This window comes from Drosophila suzukii, chromosome 2L (assembly GCF_043229965.1).
Source record: "Drosophila suzukii chromosome 2L, CBGP_Dsuzu_IsoJpt1.0, whole genome shotgun sequence".
Taxonomy (NCBI): domain Eukaryota; kingdom Metazoa; phylum Arthropoda; class Insecta; order Diptera; family Drosophilidae; genus Drosophila; species Drosophila suzukii.
Genome location: NC_092080.1, coordinates 7118861 through 7136306, shown reverse-complemented (window position 1 = coordinate 7136306; position 17446 = coordinate 7118861). Strand labels below are relative to the sequence as shown.

Sequence of the window (17446 nt, the reverse complement as noted above, 5' to 3'; positions counted from 1 at the left end):
AAATATGAATCCAGTTGGTAAAATAAACAAATATTTGGAATACACATTGATTCTGATCTACTTAAATTTAGTTTAAATTAAAATTCGATTTTATATTAGTTATTTTCAAACTAATTCCAGTTAAACCTTATCATACCTTAGGCCCATAAATTACTGAAAATGTTTAATCCCAGTGTATATGCTGCATTTACTAAATGCATGCAACAAGCCGCAAGAGTAGCGTAACTACAATAAAGCATTTGCATTATTAAAATTTTCATTTGGCGGCTTTTCAGGAAAATAAGGAACCGGCTAATTGACCTTTTGTGGGATAAAATCCAAATCTGTAGCTGCTGTACAAATTGAATTTTGACTGGTTGGAGTTTTCGACTTTGTCTACAGCTACGGTTCATAAAGAGACCCTATCAAGTTCCATCCTTAATCACTCTCAAACCAATGGCTATAATAACTATTGTATGCTTAATGAGCTAAATGCTGAAAAACTTTGACTTAACCGAGCACAACGGGCGTCAACGTTGCGTTGGCTCATTCATCATCTGCAAGAAATTTAAGTAAAGTAGCAGCTGAAGTGTAAATGTCATTGTCAGCCGGGTTGGGTTGGGCGAAATCGAAGGGCACATGGCTGAGGGTGGTCCAGGGGGAGTTCATCCTGTGACCTTTGCCCATACCCTATACTACAGGGGTATACCAAAAAATAGGGCTAGCTTTGGAAATATAATTTTGTACAGTTTTGTAATTAAATAAACATTCTAAAATTATAAAAAGTGTTTTCTAAATAGAATGTTATGTTATTATATTTGTATAACACCCATATATTACCTATTTTTTTGATCAATTCAAATATTAAAAAAAAACCCAGCCTCTGATGAAGAAATATGGCTCCCTGAATAAAATCTTGTATTTATAATCTAACATAAATCAAGACATTCTTAAAACAGGAAAAGTAACATATCCAAGAAGCCTTTAAATATTAGAATAAATATTTATAATAGATATTGTAAAGCAACAAACAAAAATTGTAGACTTGCCTTAGATTAGACTTTCATCTTCAGAGTTTGGCAGGATACTCATGTCTCTATCCTGGCATCCTGACTCCCAGCATCATCGTTACTCGTGTTTCTTATTGCTTCTTTTATTGTGCGACACAGCGGTTGGGTGGAGTCATCGTCGGAGGAACAGGACATCCAAGGGATGCGATGCGTGGCTGTGGCATGGAGCTGGAGATGGTGATGGAGACGCACGACTGCCGTTGACACGTTGGGGAAAGCGGAAAAACCGGGGAAAAACTACGGGGTTTTCCGAAAGGGTAGACGGCGTCGCCAAGGCTGCGGGCTCTGTGGAGTGTGACTTTGATTTTCGGTTCGGTTTGCGGGGCACTTTTCGGCTGGGACTTACCTTGGAATAATGACTTCATTTTCCGCCGCATACATTTCCAGCAATGTCACGCCTGGCCGCGGCGGCTTTGTTTTCATTTTCCTGCCTTTGTTTAGTTTCTTCACCTCCAAAGTTGAAGCCACAAAGGGAAGAAAATCCATTGAAAGTTTTCCTCCCCTTTTCAGTTTGTTGCCCTGAATAAACGGACTTTGACTAAAAATAGCTAGTGAAAATTCCTTTAAATTTAATACTATACAATCTTTGTTTTTTTTTTTGGGGCTCGCCCTAACAGTGTTTTATTTTTAAGGGCAATTTGCCGAGTGGGTAGTTTGTGGGCTGGCCAGGCCGATATTTTATATAATGTTTCAATTTGCCATCACATAGACAGAGAGATACGACTGTAAGGGCGTTTGTGTGCGTATGATTGATATCAATTTTGCTTTGATGAACGCTCCAAGGAATTGCCACCGAGTTTATTTATTATACTTTTGGGTAGCCTATTCCTATCCCTATTCCCATCCTTCGTGGGGGAATCACATTTTTATACAATTTCCCCGCCGCAAATTCGAAAAGCAGAGTTTACTTGAGCCCCTGTCCTTGCGGTTTTGTGGTCCTTGCGGAGGGACTGGCCCGTCTGCCAAAAACTTTGCCTCTGTTACTGGAACTATATATAGACGCATATATATATGGAATGTTTACATCGGTATGCTGGCTGGCATCCCACATAAATATATTTAAATCAGTCTGCCTTTTCCCAAAGCATTTGCATATCAAAATGTGGTAAATCAGAAGGAAAAAAATAAAAAAATACATACCAAAGAAGAACCAAATGGTGAAAACATTGACACGATTTGGTCAGAACGACAGCCGAAAATTGATTATTTCATTTATTTTCTGACACGAATTTCTTGCGCTGCAAAAATTCTCATCTATTTCGACGTCTTGGGTGCATGTGTGAAAAATGGACCTTAAATGTTTTGAACTTCCATGTATGTTGTATTGACTAGTTGATAGGGCGGATAAATAATGCATTGTGTCTGGGTAGAATATCAAGCCCCAACCCTTCTGGGTTGATAGACGGAGATCCCATTTACATAGAGTCTGCTAATCGTGGTCTTCATTATTGATACATTTATTTTTACAAATGTTTTAAGTGTTCCAACTAAGTTTTTGATTGTTAATCAGAAGTATACATTTGTATTGAATAGGATATGTTTATTTGATAAGGCCGCAACTTCAAATGATTCTAAAAATATGAAATCAAGAGAAAAAATTTAAAGCTTATTAAATTAAAAAATAAAAATTTAAATTTTGGAATTAGTAAAAATACACTACAGTTACTCTGAACACAAAAACGATTACACAACGAACAATTCAAGATAACCAACCATTTAGAAATTGAAAACTAAATAAACAAATTAAGTTATTACCAATGATGATCATGGTGATGATCATGATTACGGTGTTCCCTCTCGGATGGCCGATCGTAGTAGCGATAATGGTAAGACAGTGAGCCAGGATCGGCAAGGTTAACAGCATGCTGAGCCTCAATGATGTCGTGAGGAATGGGCTTGATGCTCACGATGTCGTGAAGAATGGGCTTGAGGCTCAGGTGGACGAATCCGGACGAAGGCTGAAGGAGGGTTAGCCTGGCCTTGACGATCACGTCGAACACAATGTGGAGGAGGGTAAGCATGGGCTTGAGGATAACGTTGTGGTGGAAGGGCAGCCGGAGCTTGAAGAGCACCACTATATTGTTCAGCAGCCGCTGCTTGATGGGCGGCCTGTGCCATAGCAGCTTGGGCTTGACGAACAGCCTGTGCTTGATCAGCGGCCAGTGCTTGTTCAGGAGTTTGTGCCTGAGCTTGATGAGCATTCCGAGGTTGGTAAGCAGCCTGACCTGAAGGAGCAGCATGTGCTGGAACAGTTCCGCATTGATGAGCAGCCTGTGCCTGACGAGCATCCTGTTCTTGATGAGCAGCCTCACCTGGACGAGCAGGATGGGCAGGCCGCAAGGTCTGACACCCGAAGATGTAGCGGATATCCCGACACTGAACTGGCTGCTTGCAGTAGGGGCAGTCGCCCACGCGACTTAAGTGCTGCCGGATGCAGCTGTCCCCGAAGAGGTGGCCGCACTTCAGGGACACCATGCGATGGGAGCCCTCTGCTTCCCAGGGCGTGAGACAAATCGAACAGTTGTTCTCATCCTGGATCCTCTCCAGCTTCTCCTCCGCCGAGCAAAGTTTGCCCCCCACCTCGTGCAGTTTCTCGTGGAAAAGGTCCCGCTGGTCGGAGAGGTCACTGATCTCCGTGCGTAAGTTAGCAGTTTGTGCAGCGTTCTCCTGAAGGATACTCTCTACGATGGTATTCTTCGACAGGTCCTGCTCCAGGACTTGCTGGCGCAGAGCCTCGCATTTGGTTAACTCCTCTTGAAGCTGCCGCAGCAGTCCATCCCTCTCGGTGGCCAGACCATCCTTCTCGCTGGCCAGTTCCCGGTTGTGGCACATAAGCAACTGGATCCTTCGCTCCAGCTCCTCCGCAGAGCGCTTGGTGTCGGTCATCCGCTTGTTGCACTGCAGCAAGGCGGCCTTCAGCTCGTCCTTGCGCTTGACCATGGACTGCGTCCGCATCTGCTCCCTGCGAAGCTCAGCGATCAAGTCGGCACGTTTCATCCTCTCGATTCCACCACGATTCCGGGACACGGTGTCTTCATCCCCAACTAGAATGGAATCGTACTCCATTTTTACAGAGATCGGCTTTTGGTCCTCCATTGTTTATCAAGTAGTTTATAAGTTATATTAAGTACTATTTGTTTTACAAAATAAGTCGCAAAGCTCAAACTGACCACGACACGAAACGGAAAGGAAAAGTAGAGATGTCAAATTTTCGATGGAAGTATATATCGATGCTTTCAAAAAATTTTCCGCACGACAGTAGCAAATTATGAGATCTTACTTGTTTAATCACTTGTTTCACTAATAAAAAACTTAATACCTTTACTTTAAACTGAAAAGCCACTACACGCTTACAAAAAAAATTATTAGTTTAAAATGTTTTCTCTTTGGAATCTTTTAAATTTATTAGTTTTACTTCCGCGTTCCTATCATGCTTTAGATTGGATTCCGTTGTTTACGGAACGCAGTAAAACGGAAACGCTTTCTTGCCAGTGTGTGGTAGCACATCAAAATTTTGACAATCAAATCCAGCTGTACATTTTCAAAATTATCTGTAAAATTTATATACAAAAAATGAGTGCCACGAATATTCAGTTCCAAAAGAGTTTAGCTGCTCAGCAATTTGTGCATCAGCGGCTTTATAAAAACCTGACTCATATATTGGGAAGGTAAGATGCGAGAGAGTCCTCCAGATGTTTTTCAAGTCCACAATCTAAATATATGTTCCAGATGCGAGGACTTTCCCAAGGAGACGCAAAGCGATGATTCCCTGACCCGCATTCACTTCAAATCCACTAAATTTTTGGGTAAGAAAATGGGTAACTTTATTCAATCGGTGCACTGGCTTTTTTCGGCTGTGCCGTGACTAAGTTTGCTATAGTATCGGCACGAAATTATTAAGGATTAATGTATGATATGATATGAGAGATTAAGCAAGGTCATTCCAAAACAACCCCCAGGAAACATCTACAAAATCCTTTTTTCTTTAAAAATTCTAGAATCTAAGAGAAATTTTCTGGAGACTTAAAAATGTTCTCTTTTTCAAAGAATATCCCTGGAAACTAAAGAATTCCCTAAGTAATTGTAAAGTAGAATCTCCTGGGGATCCTACTTCGATTTGCGCTGCATTCGCGATCGGAGCATCTTGTTCTCATCCGCACATTTCGTGGTGATGGCGGTGCGCACTTCCCGGGGAGTCATGTCCAGGCTGTTGGTCATCAGGTAGACCAGATCGGCCACCTTGAGCGGATCCAGCTGCTGTTTGCTGGGACGGGCACAGTCCTTGAAGGCCGGAGATGGTTTTCCGGAGAGCGTGTGGTGGGCCAGGGTGTCCCGGTCAAAGATCTCGCATAGTAGCTTCCGGGTGATCGAGGGTCCGGTCATGTCCCAGTTGATGGCGCTCAGGCTGACGCGGGATACCTCGGTGCCATTAGGACCGATCATCACCATCGGCGACTGGCTGTCCTGGTCGAATTCAAAGCCAGGACACGGACGCTTCGCATTCGGCGTGGAGGTCACTGGCTTCTTGGGACGTTTCCTCTTGTTTGACACCGGCTCCTCGCCTCCACCGGGCACATAATCCTCATCGTCATCATCCAAACCAAGGTCCTCATCATTCGTTCTTGGCGTCGAGGTGTTGTGCTCATCGGCGCCATCGCGAAACACATCAAAAGGCTCAGAACCCTCCTGCTCCTGATCTGGCTCCTGTTCCTGTTCCTGCTCCTGCTCCCGGTCCATTTCCTGCACCTTCTCGATCTCGATGGTCAGGAGATCCAGGGCCTTGCGCTTGCTGCGCTCCCATTGCTGGAGGAGCTTCATGCGCGCCTCATTGACCGCCAGGATGGTGCTCCTCATCAGCTGCGCGTTCTCCACATCCTGCACAATCTCATCGAAATACTGATCAGGCTCATCTTCATTTCGCGGCGATCGCTGCGATCTTAGCAGTTTCTCAGCAGCCAGTGTCAGGGTTTCCAGGGTGCTCATCTTACCATTGTCCGACATTTCAATGTGTCGCATGGCACAATCGGCAAATTCGTTGGCTTCCTGGATACGCCGCATCTTACCATCCTCGCCCTCCTCTTCCGCGAATGAGTCATCTGTGCGCAGGCGGGCTATGATCTGCTCCACCTTTTTCTGCGTCTCCGAAAGCTGAACCGTCTCGGGATCGTAGGGCAAAAGAGTCAGGGCGAATTCCAAACGCTGGCGACGATTGATCTGTAGGGGAATGTAATTGGTCAACATTTTTATAGGAGGGTCTTATTTTAACATTTGCAAAAATATATTTAGACGTTTACATAAGGATTGTAGAGTATATATACTCTTTTAGCTTGTTATTCTCCTTTTTTTCTAAAAACTACATTTTTTCACATTTTTAATTTCCAAATACTGTTCCTTATGATCGGTTTTGTTACTGAAAGTTCGTATTCTTTTGACTCACCATAGTTATGCTGGGTGTTCCAATTGTAAACTGAATTGATACTAATAAGTCGTGGGCTTATATATACCACCGGGAAAAGGCTTTCAGGTAGTTTTGTAAAATATGTGCCTAATCCGTTTATTACCCTTATATTTTGCAGATGCTTCCTCCGCCGATCTGGTGACCAACGGATTGGATAGTCGACGCCTACCTGCGGGAGGAGCTTGCAGCTGCCGTTCCATTTCGGGTCGTTCGGTGCCCGCCGGCTTTAAGCATCATCCGTTATCCATTATCTCGGAATCGACCCAAACCGTTTCCACCCATGAGATGGCTACTCAAACGGGAATCCAAAAGGATCCTGACTTTCTAGAGTGCCAGTTCAGCCAAGATGCATCCACCCAATCGGTGATAAATATGCAAGATGCAGAAACACAATCGGTATCAGATTCGACAAAAATCCTAAACAACTCCCAAACTCAAACGGAAATGATTGCTGTGGAAGAATCTAGAAAAAGTGCTCTTAAATCGGAACCACCTAAGAAAGATAATCGTGAATATGAGGATGGAAAACCTCAAAAATCGAGTTCTTCATTGCGAAGATGTTTCTTTAGGCGACCAGTTATCGTGGTGAATGGGGGCTCTCTCATACCTTCCGAATTTACAAATAGGGTGCTTCAAGGTAAATCGGAGCACCCACCGCATCCTTTAATAGTTACCTCGAAAAAAGTAGATCAGGAGACACAATATGAAAACCCGCTCAAATCAGAAGTAATTCACTCGAATGATAATCCCTCAGGACCTTCAACTTGTTCCAAAATTCTCGATAGGGTAGAGGAACTAGAAACAAAGTTAAGGAGACAAGAGCGATCTCTGAAAGATCTGCAAGGCTCTGTAAAATCATGGAAAGTCCGAGAAAGTAAACCCTCCGATTGTAAGATTATATTTCAAGCTCAACCGAGGGAATGCCAGTTACCAAGAAAACCAGAAACCTGTGACCAAACCACACAGAAAAAAGACGAAGATGATTGTGAGTGCAGCAGGACTTTATCCAAAGAATTTATTAAAATTTTTTTAAAGTCTGAATCGCCGCATCAAACCAACGAATCAAAAAATGCTGGGTGCGAAGTGAATTCCACAAATAATATCAAAAAACCCATTGCCCCGCAATGCAGTAAGGATAACAATGAAAATTGTGAAAGAAGAATATCAATATCAGGTCTCTCTAAATGTTGTAAGGATGATAAAGATGGAGATTCTAAAAAACAGAATCCAAAGTCTATTGGCACACAGTGCTTAGAAGATGCTGACAATTTTCTGCAACAATTCAATCGTGTTTTTGCCAAGTCCAAAAGTGAGGAAACGATTTGTGGTAAAACCAATAAGATCCAGAAGCCCATTTCTCCTTGCTGTTCCTCCATTCCTTCAAAGCAAAATTCGAAGCAACAAGGGGTTAACCATCTACTTGACAAGTTCGTTGTTCGAGTAACAAAACCGAATGACGAGGGCTTAAGTACCAGAAAGGCTTCTTCCACATCTTGTTTGGATAAAAATAAAATTTCAAAGCTATCACAATCTAACCAAACTGAGGAAAAGGAAGTCTACAAGTCATTGATCGAACAATTCATAAATCTGTTTTCAAAATCCAAGACGTGTGAGAATAAACAAGCTCACAACTCAGAAACTGAGAGTTACTCTTTCGAAGGATTGTTGACAGAACTAGTAAAACTATTTAGCAAGCCCAAAAGCCTGGAACCAGGTGCTCTAATAGATGACGAAAGACCCAAAAAGGTGACGATATCGGAGGGGGAAGAGGTTTTGGGAACCGAACAGAAGCCAAAATGCAGTTGTTCAAAAGTCCAGCGCAGTGTTAAATCCACTGCAACACAATCTGAACTAAAAATGTCGGATATGGATCTGGATGTTGGGAAACGGGATCAGCGATCATGTGAACTGGATAGAAAATCTACGATAAGCGAGCTATTCGCCTCCAATTTGTCTATAAGGAACACCCAGCCAGGGGATCAATCACCATGTGGTTGCCAATTTTGTGGCGATGGCAGACAGCCCGTGCTGGATACCTTTCTAAGCGAACTATTCCACCTGATTGGCTCCAGATCCTTCAGCGAAGTGGTGCTGACCATACTCCGGAATGAGGGCAATATCTACCATATCAACGTCCGTGAGATGGCGACGGGAAATGTCCTGGGATGTATTCTGGCGAATGGTATTGCGATCAATGAAGCCATTGCCCTGGGGTTATTTGAGGACATCCACACATTCTGCGAGCTGGACAGGCGCAGGGAGCATGATCCCAGGGCGTGCCCACTGGGCTTCGATGCCCTTTGTCCACGGGAGCGAGGCGGTGAGATTGTGCCAGATGTGAAAGTCGACACAGAAAGGGCCATCGAATTTTCCACTCGAGTTTTGGGTGTTCCCGCTGGACAAGCCGGGCGCTTCTTCTCCCTGACCAACGCCCTGAAATTGTCCAGGAAATCACCCTTTCACAGGTTTGATTTTTCAGAGCGAACCCGTCATCGTGATAATCTACTAAAAAGAGGTCGCTTTGGACGAGGAGCAGTCACCGGTCAACTAGTTTACATGGGTAGCGATGGTCATTTACCATTTAAGGATGGGAGTGATCCGGATCAGACATCCAGCTTGTTCCTTCGTATAGTTTCTGGCCAGGATAATGACGTTCAAGAAGATGAATCTAAAGTTGTTGAGCACCATAACACTCGAAATAGCTTGTGATAAGTAAAAGTTTTTACATTTATCAAGCAAGCTAAGCTGACATTGTAATCCTCTTTTCAAAATCCGTTTTTTAAATTTGGTTTTCATAAGTATGTTTCTATGTAACTTTCTAAAATATATATTTGGTTTTTACGAACAAAATGTTCTGGTATTGAAGTTAATTATTTCTGAAGAGGATTAAAGTACTTAAATTTAATTTAAGCGTCTTATTATTTTCCACTTATCAAATTAGCAACAAGAAAACAGGTAAAAGTGTTGATTTTGTGCAATTGTTTCAAATTTGAAATTCACCTTTAAGTGACAGCTGCGTATTGGGGAAAATCCGCGCAATCAGCTACCTTTGCAGGTAATACACAATTAGAATAATCCCAACTTGAGCTGAACTAGGGTTTAATCCCTGCCAGATGTTGGGCCTCAAAAATTCAGGTATATTAAGTTAAACCTATAAAATATCTTTCAGCGAAGAAGGAGTCAACAGTTTGTCAAAAGCATTGCAGTCAGCAGCACATCTAACTATCCAGACAACTTGAAAATTATTTAAACGAAACTTTTCAAAATATATTAAAAATAAAAACACAAAAATAATATTTTAAAAGATTTTAAGAACAAATATTCAAAAGAAATATCCGCCACTATGAGCAACATCAGCAACGACAGTGGCTTGGATGACTCTGCCAACAGTGGCGCCGTGGTGAACGCACATGCTCCCTTGGCAGCCACTCGGCTATCCTGGTTCCTGGCCGAAGTGGATGACGGGTCGATGAAGAATGGTAAACCAAATGGCCAACCCCGCCTGTGCGTCCTCCACTCCATGGAGCTGCTAGAATCGGATGTGTCAGACAAATACATGACCCGTTTCGTGGAGTTTCGTGTCAACGGAATGGTGCTGGAGGCCAAACTCATCCTGGCCGCCGATGAGAGGCGCCTGGTCGATGCTGCCCTGCTTTCCATGAGCAAAGTGGAGCGCGAGGATGCCAATGCCCAGCAGTTGTTGGTCCAGTACACCGACAACGAGAAGTCGGGCGAGCGTCTGGTGCAGAAACTGGTCTCCCCGAACAATGTGATGTGGATAAGCACGAAGCCCGAGCTGAAGGGTAATCCCCTGGTGAGCCTGGCTCCCGGCTGCATTGCCCATGTCCTGTATGCCTACGAAAGTCGCGACTACATGGAGAAGATTCTGCTGCACCTGAAAGCACGAAGCTTTGATCTCGCCTTCGATGATAATTTGGGAACTGAAACGGAGGCCATGACCGATGACACCTGGATGCTGGTGCAATACAGTCCCGAGCCGGAGATGGTGGTCTACCAGGTGGTGCAATACCGCCAAACCGTGTGGCGCAAGGAGAATCTCTTCAAGGATGTGATTGCCTACATGCAACTTACCGGCAGCGACATTGTCCTGCAGGCGGTGGTTATTAGCTATGGTCCAGATAAAGAGACCCAGGAAGCCAAGTTCGAGGAGTTGAGAAGATTCTCTTTTGAAATTGAATTTCCCCTGCCCGAGGAACTGGAGAAGCAGCCGGATCACGGCACTTCCACCGCCCTCTTCTCACGCACCAGCTTGTATCAGAAGGCGGAGCAGCGGGATGCGACTGGGGAGCACAAGGAGCTGCGCAAAAGTCTGGAGCAGATGAGCGAAAAGGCCCAGGGCGAGGCCCAGATGATCATAGATGCCTTCGACATGGTGGACAATATCAACAAGAATCTGCAGAGTCGATTGTCCGGAGAATTGCGATCCGCTGTGGAGGCAACCTCCGGAGACGAACTTAATTAAACTGAAAAACATTTTAAATTTAATTTATGTGTAGGTAGTTAAGTTGATTTCAAAGTTTAAAACTTACATAGTCTAGAAATAGAGTAAATATACTTAATCCAATTAGTAATACATTTACAAAGAGCTGCAAACACAAAGTAAAATAAATATTTTTGTGACTTTGGAAAAGGAAAATGGATATTTAAAATATTTCAAAAATAAACACTGAAATGCATGTACGTTTACAAATTTTTTATTGAGAACAATAATAAACAAGATATTTTTTTCAGATTAAAATTAATTATCAGTTTTATAACTCTAGAAGAATGAAAAAAATGCAAACATTGTAAAAAAAATTGGGTGAAACTATGTAGGAGGCGGGTTGGGCTTATTAACCGAATTGATCATCACGGAAGAGTTGCGAACAACAAAAGGAAGCGCCATCAGGCCTGTTGGAGCTTCAGCTCGTGGTGGTGTAACGAAGAAGATTGGCACGGGAGGACGAATTATCAGTTTTGGTCCAAGAGGGCCAAAAAGGGGCGGTGGAGCCGGTAGAAAAACCGGGCGGGGAATGGCCTGCGGTGGAGGCGTGGTTAACTGAGGGACAACCGGAGCCGTAGCAATCTGTTGGTCAGGCCGAGATTCAACTTGATGACATTTAACAGGCGGAGTCGGGTGAGACAGCTTTTTTAGACCTGAGGCAGCCTTTTTGAAGTTTTGGCGATGATTTATTTGTCCTTGCACCTGCGGATTGGCCGCTTTTTGCCTCTGCCTCGTTATGCGTCTCAACTGGTAGCGCCGATTTCGGCTGATCCGCTCCTTGGGCTGACAATCCCAAGGTTGAAATTCGTTTGGCGGCATAGGATGTAGATTCCTATACGGCACGTCTTGAAATTTGCCCTGCCCCTCGACAAACACCAGACAGGAGGATTTATCTTCATTGATGGCCTGGATATGGCAAACACTAAGCCGCCGGCTGGCCTCTAACTCCACCTGGCACTTGGCTCCCACCTTGAAGTCATAGTCGCCTTTATAGACATCGGAATTATTCGCTTCGCGAAGATCCTTCAGGCAATTAAGCTCCACGTTGCGATAGATATAGGGATCCAGGGACTTGGCTGTCATATAGGTGATGGGTGCGCGTCTTCGCTCGAGAAGACGCCGCATGCAGGACATCATGAAACGGCCAATCTTTATGCAGGGATTATGGAACGGGCAGTCCTGATAGTTGGCCAGGATACAACTGGTGTTCTCGGGGCGATCCAGCGTGAAACTGCGACCATTGCTGCAGAGCAAACGGATGACATTGCCGCAAGGATCGAACTCCAAGTCGGTGCCCCATCTGAAAGTCTGCGGATAGAGCATCCATTCCACGGCAAGATCGATGTCCGGCAGGCGGAAGAAATGCTTGTAGAGCATCTTGAAGGCCACGGCCTGGGCAATAGCGGCCATCTCGATCTCCGACTTCTCAAGCACGGAGTCAAATTGCCCGCGGTTGCCAACAAAGATCCTCAGGGTCTCTGGGTAGCCCTTGCGCTGGATGACCAGATGGCCCAGATCGAAGGGTTTGTAGATAATGATGTTCCGACGGTAAAGGTGGCCCAGGGCGCGCAGCTCCAGCATGGTGCCCGCCGTCCTGGCCATCTCCAGCTGCCACAGATACTCGTCATAGTCGCCACTCACAAATCGCCGGAAACTGCGCCTTTTCCGGAACATGTAGCGAACGCACTCCATGCGGACCTCGTGGTGCAGCATCTGGTTGTCGTAGACCTGCTCGGCAATCACGCGGAATAAGCACGAGGGGTCCATCACCATGTGCTTCCGGTAGAGAAGGTGCTGCTCCAGGAATTGGTCGACTGGATCGGGGGCTCCTATAAAATTAGTTGGCAGTTATCCAGTCGATTTTTAAGAAATCGTTATTATATTACTTACTTCTACTCCCAATGGAAACGGATCGCTGCAGTACTTCGGACATCATGGTTGGGATAGTAAGAAAAACACAAAAAAGCACTGGAATACTTAGTTATATTAATTTATTTTTAAAGGGAAATGCAGACAATAAGAAAATTAAGAAAGCACGCGGCTAGTTCGACGTTGCCAGATCGGCGCAAAACAAACATACTCGTTGAATATGGAACAGTGGAACTGAAACTATATTTGCTTATTAGGCAAATGATTCAGGCTTTTAAATTGTAAATTCGTAACAAATAATAAAAATTACAATAAGAAATAATTTAATTCATTTTAGATTTTTAAGTATATACTAGTTGCAGAGAACAAAAGTCTCAACAAAAATAATTTGTTTTCTCAATCAACTAAGTCCACAAAAAATTTGTTTTAAATTACTTGTTGATATAAAATATCAACAAATGATTGTATTTACCAAGTTCCTAATACCAAGTTATTTCACATTTAACAATTTTTTTGGATACAAATTTTAAAGTGAATAAAGTTAAAAAGTTGGCTATTAAGAGATTAAAGTTTGGGACGAATATATTTATATATATATTTTTAAAATCCATAAATCCATGGCCAATTTCTTGATTAATATATACAATTCAAGTGAAATGTGAAATATATTTATTTATTGAGCTCTGAAAGTAGCATTATAAACGGCAAAAATAACTATTGCACATAAATGTTGCAATAAATAACTACCAAAAGCATTTAAAACATTTTGTATGAAAACGGCCTAGAAATCCAGCACTGGCATTTAATAATAAAAACGTATTTGACACCTTAGCAGGTTGGTAATTGATTGAGAGACCGAAATAATCGAGTGAAATATGCCGGCATAATTCGATTTTCGCACGTGTCGCAATCAATATTAAACGTTTCCCCTGTGAGTGTGATGCTGCACAATTAACTAAGCGCTTTTCCATTATTTAGCCATCATGGATCATTCATGGGATTTATTCCCCCAAGCGAACCACTTCATCATCATCAGGAAAACAAACTCGATAATGAAGTGGCCCGAAAATAGACTTGTGGAAGATTTAAGCGTTTCTTCCGCTGCCCTTTCGGGATATTGACTTGCTGATTATTTTTATTTGCCCGGCAAACGCTTCGATTGAGACATAAAACTATGCCAACACACTCTGGGGCATAAACATTTATACACACGATTAAGAGGGCCGTTTGTTTTTATGTTTGGTTTACCGCTTCCGTTGTTGCGGCTACCAAGCTACCAAGAAATTCCAACAGATATTGCGTATACGCATTAAATGACCCAGAATGAGATACAGGCAAACAGAGAAAAACAAGACTAAAATTGGCAAAAACGAAGGGAGCTGATTAAAGAGTGGGTGTGAATTCAATGAAACATCCCCATAAATCAATGAAAAACTAATCAAAAAATCAAAAGCAAAAGCAAAAGCACTGGGGGATTTGTTTGGTACTGGCTGCCAAATGAAAACTATGTATGAAAGCGAATTACACGAAAAATTAGGGATGCTTTAGCTGGAAATTCATTTAAAATGCAAATCAATTAAATTAAAAAGCTCAACTTTATTTGAAAATTTCAATTTATGCAAATGCAACAGCAGCAGTAGCAGTAGAGAAAAAAAATATAAAAACGAGGTTCTGCCCAAGCCGCAGGCTTAAATGCTCATTAGTGTTTTGGACCAAAAAAAAAAGCGAAAATAAAATAAAACCCCCGAAACTAAAATGAAGAGGGAGTGCAGTGGAGCGTATTTTCGTCGCCTGCATCGCATTTACATTTTTGGATCTAGCAGACCCCATATAAGCAGTGTATATATAAGGAAAAATATCCCCCATCTAAATGCAAAGCATCTCAAGAACCATTGGCTTTAACTTGCCGAATTGCATGCAATTAACTGGGACTTATGGCCAAAAAGCCAAGGCTAACTTGGACTTTGGACTTTGGCTGAAACAGAAAGATTTCGGCTGCTGCATTGTTATGCGTCCTTGCGTAGATAGATCCCCTTTTAATGATGCACTCCAGTGGCAAAAATAACAAAAATATCTGTCTTGTGACAGCCTTTCAGCCATTTGCTAAGCCTTCGTTTTATTTCATTGTTATTTCAAGCGAGTAAGTTCTACTTACTTACTTTATTGTTTTCCGTTTTGAAAGGAAAATCTCATTGATTTCTGCACACGCAATGCAGTTCACATATATACGTAAAAAGTTAAGCATACGCAGCGTTGCACCAAGCAAAAGTTTGCACATGCAAATTTTCCGATAAACTTTAACTAATTAAAAAGTAGCTCTTAATGGAACCGAATACCGCAAAGGTTAAACATTACTTTTCAGCTAGAGAGTTTACTTTTTGTGTGTGCTGGGGGTGATTACAAATTGGCATATTGTGGCTACAGTTGCAAGTTGTAAGTCGCAGCAATTTCCCTTGCCACATGTGGCACAACAGGAGGTCTAATTCTTGCGGCTAATTCCGAGTTTGTTGCTCTAAGCCTCGGGCATTTGGTATCTAGCTTCCCGGCGTTATGCACAAAATTGTCAGCACACACAGACTGTTGGCCACACACGATAAAACGAAGGCCAAACAAAACCGCACACAAGTTACCAGCGGTTGCAAAAGATAAAAAATAGAGCAGGGAAAAAAGCATGTTGAACATACTGTTCTAGCCCACAAGCAGTTGGCCAGGAACTGCAGGAGCTGCAGTTTAAAAAACCCAGCATTCAGCCACTTCTCGACTGGACTCCAGCCAAAGAACATTCCGGGTTTAAGCTGTGCGTGCGTTTACTATCAATAACTTTTTTATTCACTTTTAAAGTGCATTTACACCATTTCGCTGGTTTAATCTTTACTTAGGGGGTTACTTTTTTCAGAGAAAACTATATGGATCGTATGAGCTTTATTTAAGCTTAGTTTAATCTCTTTACCTAAGCCGCAAACTTTTGCAACCTGATTGTATTTCAATTTTAGCCGTAGCTTAAAATCTTAGCTGTGCCAAGAAACTACAATAAAAGAGAACTATTTTTTTTTACCTATAACAGATATATACAAAGAGTTTATATTTTATCAATTTATGACATCTTACCTGTGCAAAGAATTTATATGCCTACGTGCCAATAAACAGAAATTACAATAAGTATACTTTTTTTGATTTATAACAGATATATACAACAAAAAACATTTAATTAAATTATGGCATGTTTACTTAAGAACCTTATTCTTTTTGATAAGACATTTATCTGTAATGTTCAAATGTTTGAAGTCGATAAATTTAAGACTTTTAAAAATCGTTTATAAAAAAACAAAGCTTTATAGTTATAACAGGTATCTAAACATAAAATTTAAATTCTAAGTTTGTGAAATGTTTACTTGAGAGTCTAGTTATCTTTAATTAGATAACTAAATATTTATGTCAATAAATTTAAGGCTTTCCTTCTTATAAATCGCTTAAAACCTTTATAGATTCTTTAAAGTAAAGACAATGTAGGATAACAAAAACCAATCTTTAATATAGAGACATTTTCAGCATTGAAAATAGAAGCATATCGGGTATCAAAGAGTCGGATTCGTTGGAGCATTTACTTTTTATAATTCACTTGAGTCTTGTTAAGTCTTCTGGTGGGCAGCATGTGTGTGTTTATGGGCCACCTCATCATCAACTCGTGCTGGGGATCCAATGAAAACCCCCGGAAAACCCCAGGAAAACCCCACATGCAACCACTTGAATTTTCTATGGTTGTTGCTGCTGTTTGTATTTGCCATGCCATTTGTTGAAGGAATTTTTCTTGATTGCCTCGCCCTTAGCATTCTGCTTGTTTTTCGCTTATGCGTCGTCATCTTTCTTTCGCAGTTTCCACTTGCTTTTCCCATTTTCCACTTTTCCACTGCCTGGCAGACAGTGATTTTGACATTTCACGCGCATTTGTTTGTTATGCTTTTTTTGCTTTTCTGGCCAGCAGCATTGACAGCGCGGGAAAGGTCAACATTTCCCTTTTTTTTTTGTGTTATTTTTGCATATATAAGTGCGTAAGGCCATGTATTCATAGAAATCGTAGTGGGGCATAATAAAAATAAAGGCTATGGCACGCAGGCTCATTAACATTTGCGAGGCACGTGGCGGGAATGACGCTAACTCAGTTGCTCCCCAGCGGCGCGTTTGACTTAGCCAAATTGATTTTCCGTCCTGCGAGCCAAACAATCTGGCACAGCGAAAAAAATACATAGCCATATCAGTTACATTACCATTCCCAGATTTGCATGGCCCTTTTTGGCTTTCCAATTTCTAATCCAAGGACTCTTATGATCATAACTTATCCGAATATTGGCCAATTTGAGTGTTTATTTAGATGAAGAAATATTTATGAAATGCAAAAATATTTATAAAATATTAAACACAAAAAAGCGTAGTAAATATTAGTCTTAACTTAAAAGACCAAATTTTATTAGAGCCTATTAAATACTAAAATTAATTTAAAAGTCTACAGAATTGATAAGATAGTTTTAGTTTTCGTCAAAGAATTTGTGTATCATGATTTATACATTA

At 42.0% G+C, this 17446-nt stretch overlaps 5 protein-coding genes across 5 annotated transcripts; 2 read left to right on the top strand and 3 right to left on the bottom strand.

Annotated features, from left to right (window-relative positions):
• Positions 1 to 2467: 2467 nt before the first annotated feature.
• Positions 2468 to 4176, bottom strand: LOC108010429 (RUN and FYVE domain-containing protein 2). Its single transcript, XM_017075292.4, has 2 exons — positions 2805 to 4176; positions 2468 to 2620 (listed from the first exon to the last, which is right to left on the bottom strand). Exon 1 carries the CDS (start codon positions 4143 to 4145, stop codon positions 2922 to 2924), a length of 1224 nt encoding a protein of 407 aa, XP_016930781.3. The 5' UTR covers positions 4146 to 4176; the 3' UTR covers positions 2468 to 2620; positions 2805 to 2921.
• Positions 4177 to 4424: 248 nt separating this feature from the next.
• LOC118876796 (uncharacterized) lies at positions 4425 to 9354 on the top strand. The gene is made up of 3 exons (XM_036812690.3): positions 4425 to 4717; positions 4779 to 4855; positions 6626 to 9354. Exons 1-3 carry the CDS (start codon positions 4425 to 4427, stop codon positions 9214 to 9216), a joined length of 2961 nt encoding a protein of 986 aa, XP_036668585.3. The 3' UTR covers positions 9217 to 9354.
• Elba1 (Early boundary activity 1) lies at positions 5157 to 6584 on the bottom strand. Its single transcript, XM_017073792.4, has 2 exons — positions 6487 to 6584; positions 5157 to 6263 (listed from the first exon to the last, which is right to left on the bottom strand). The coding sequence occupies exons 1-2, from the start codon at positions 6487 to 6489 to the stop codon at positions 5157 to 5159; spliced, it is 1110 nt and encodes a 369-aa protein (XP_016929281.4). The 5' UTR covers positions 6490 to 6584.
• Positions 9355 to 9793: 439 nt separating the features above from the next.
• Positions 9794 to 11208, top strand: Elba3 (Early boundary activity 3). Its single transcript, XM_017080026.4, has one exon. The coding sequence runs from the start codon at positions 9851 to 9853 to the stop codon at positions 10988 to 10990; it is 1140 nt and encodes a 379-aa protein (XP_016935515.3). The 5' UTR covers positions 9794 to 9850; the 3' UTR covers positions 10991 to 11208.
• Positions 11209 to 11273: 65 nt separating this feature from the next.
• Positions 11274 to 13063, bottom strand: LOC108009339 (deubiquitinase otu). Its single transcript, XM_017073667.4, has 2 exons — positions 12902 to 13063; positions 11274 to 12840 (listed from the first exon to the last, which is right to left on the bottom strand). The coding sequence occupies exons 1-2, from the start codon at positions 12945 to 12947 to the stop codon at positions 11336 to 11338; spliced, it is 1551 nt and encodes a 516-aa protein (XP_016929156.3). The 5' UTR covers positions 12948 to 13063; the 3' UTR covers positions 11274 to 11335.
• Positions 13064 to 17446: the final 4383 nt, after the last annotated feature.

What these genes read in the sequence shown, in the direction of transcription:
- Elba3 (XM_017080026.4), top strand. Translation starts at nt 9,851, where the DNA reads ATGAGCAACATCAGCAACGACAGTGGCTTGGATGACTCTGCCAACAGT.
- LOC108010429 (XM_017075292.4), bottom strand. Translation starts at nt 4,145, where the DNA reads ATGGAGGACCAAAAGCCGATCTCTGTAAAAATGGAGTACGATTCCATT.
- LOC108009339 (XM_017073667.4), bottom strand. Translation starts at nt 12,947, where the DNA reads ATGATGTCCGAAGTACTGCAGCGATCCGTTTCCATTGGGAGTAGAA. An exon ending in CGTTTCCATTGGGAGTAGAA is followed by an intron (nt 12,841 to 12,901) that starts GTAAGTAATATA and finishes CTAATTTTATAG; the next exon opens with GAGCCCCCGATCCAGTCGAC.
- LOC118876796 (XM_036812690.3), top strand. Translation starts at nt 4,425, where the DNA reads ATGTTTTCTCTTTGGAATCTTTTAAATTTATTAGTTTTACTTCCGCGT. An exon ending in CTGACTCATATATTGGGAAG is followed by an intron (nt 4,718 to 4,778) that starts GTAAGATGCGAG and finishes TATATGTTCCAG; the next exon opens with ATGCGAGGACTTTCCCAAGG. An exon ending in CAAATCCACTAAATTTTTGG is followed by an intron (nt 4,856 to 6,625) that starts GTAAGAAAATGG and finishes TATATTTTGCAG; the next exon opens with ATGCTTCCTCCGCCGATCTG.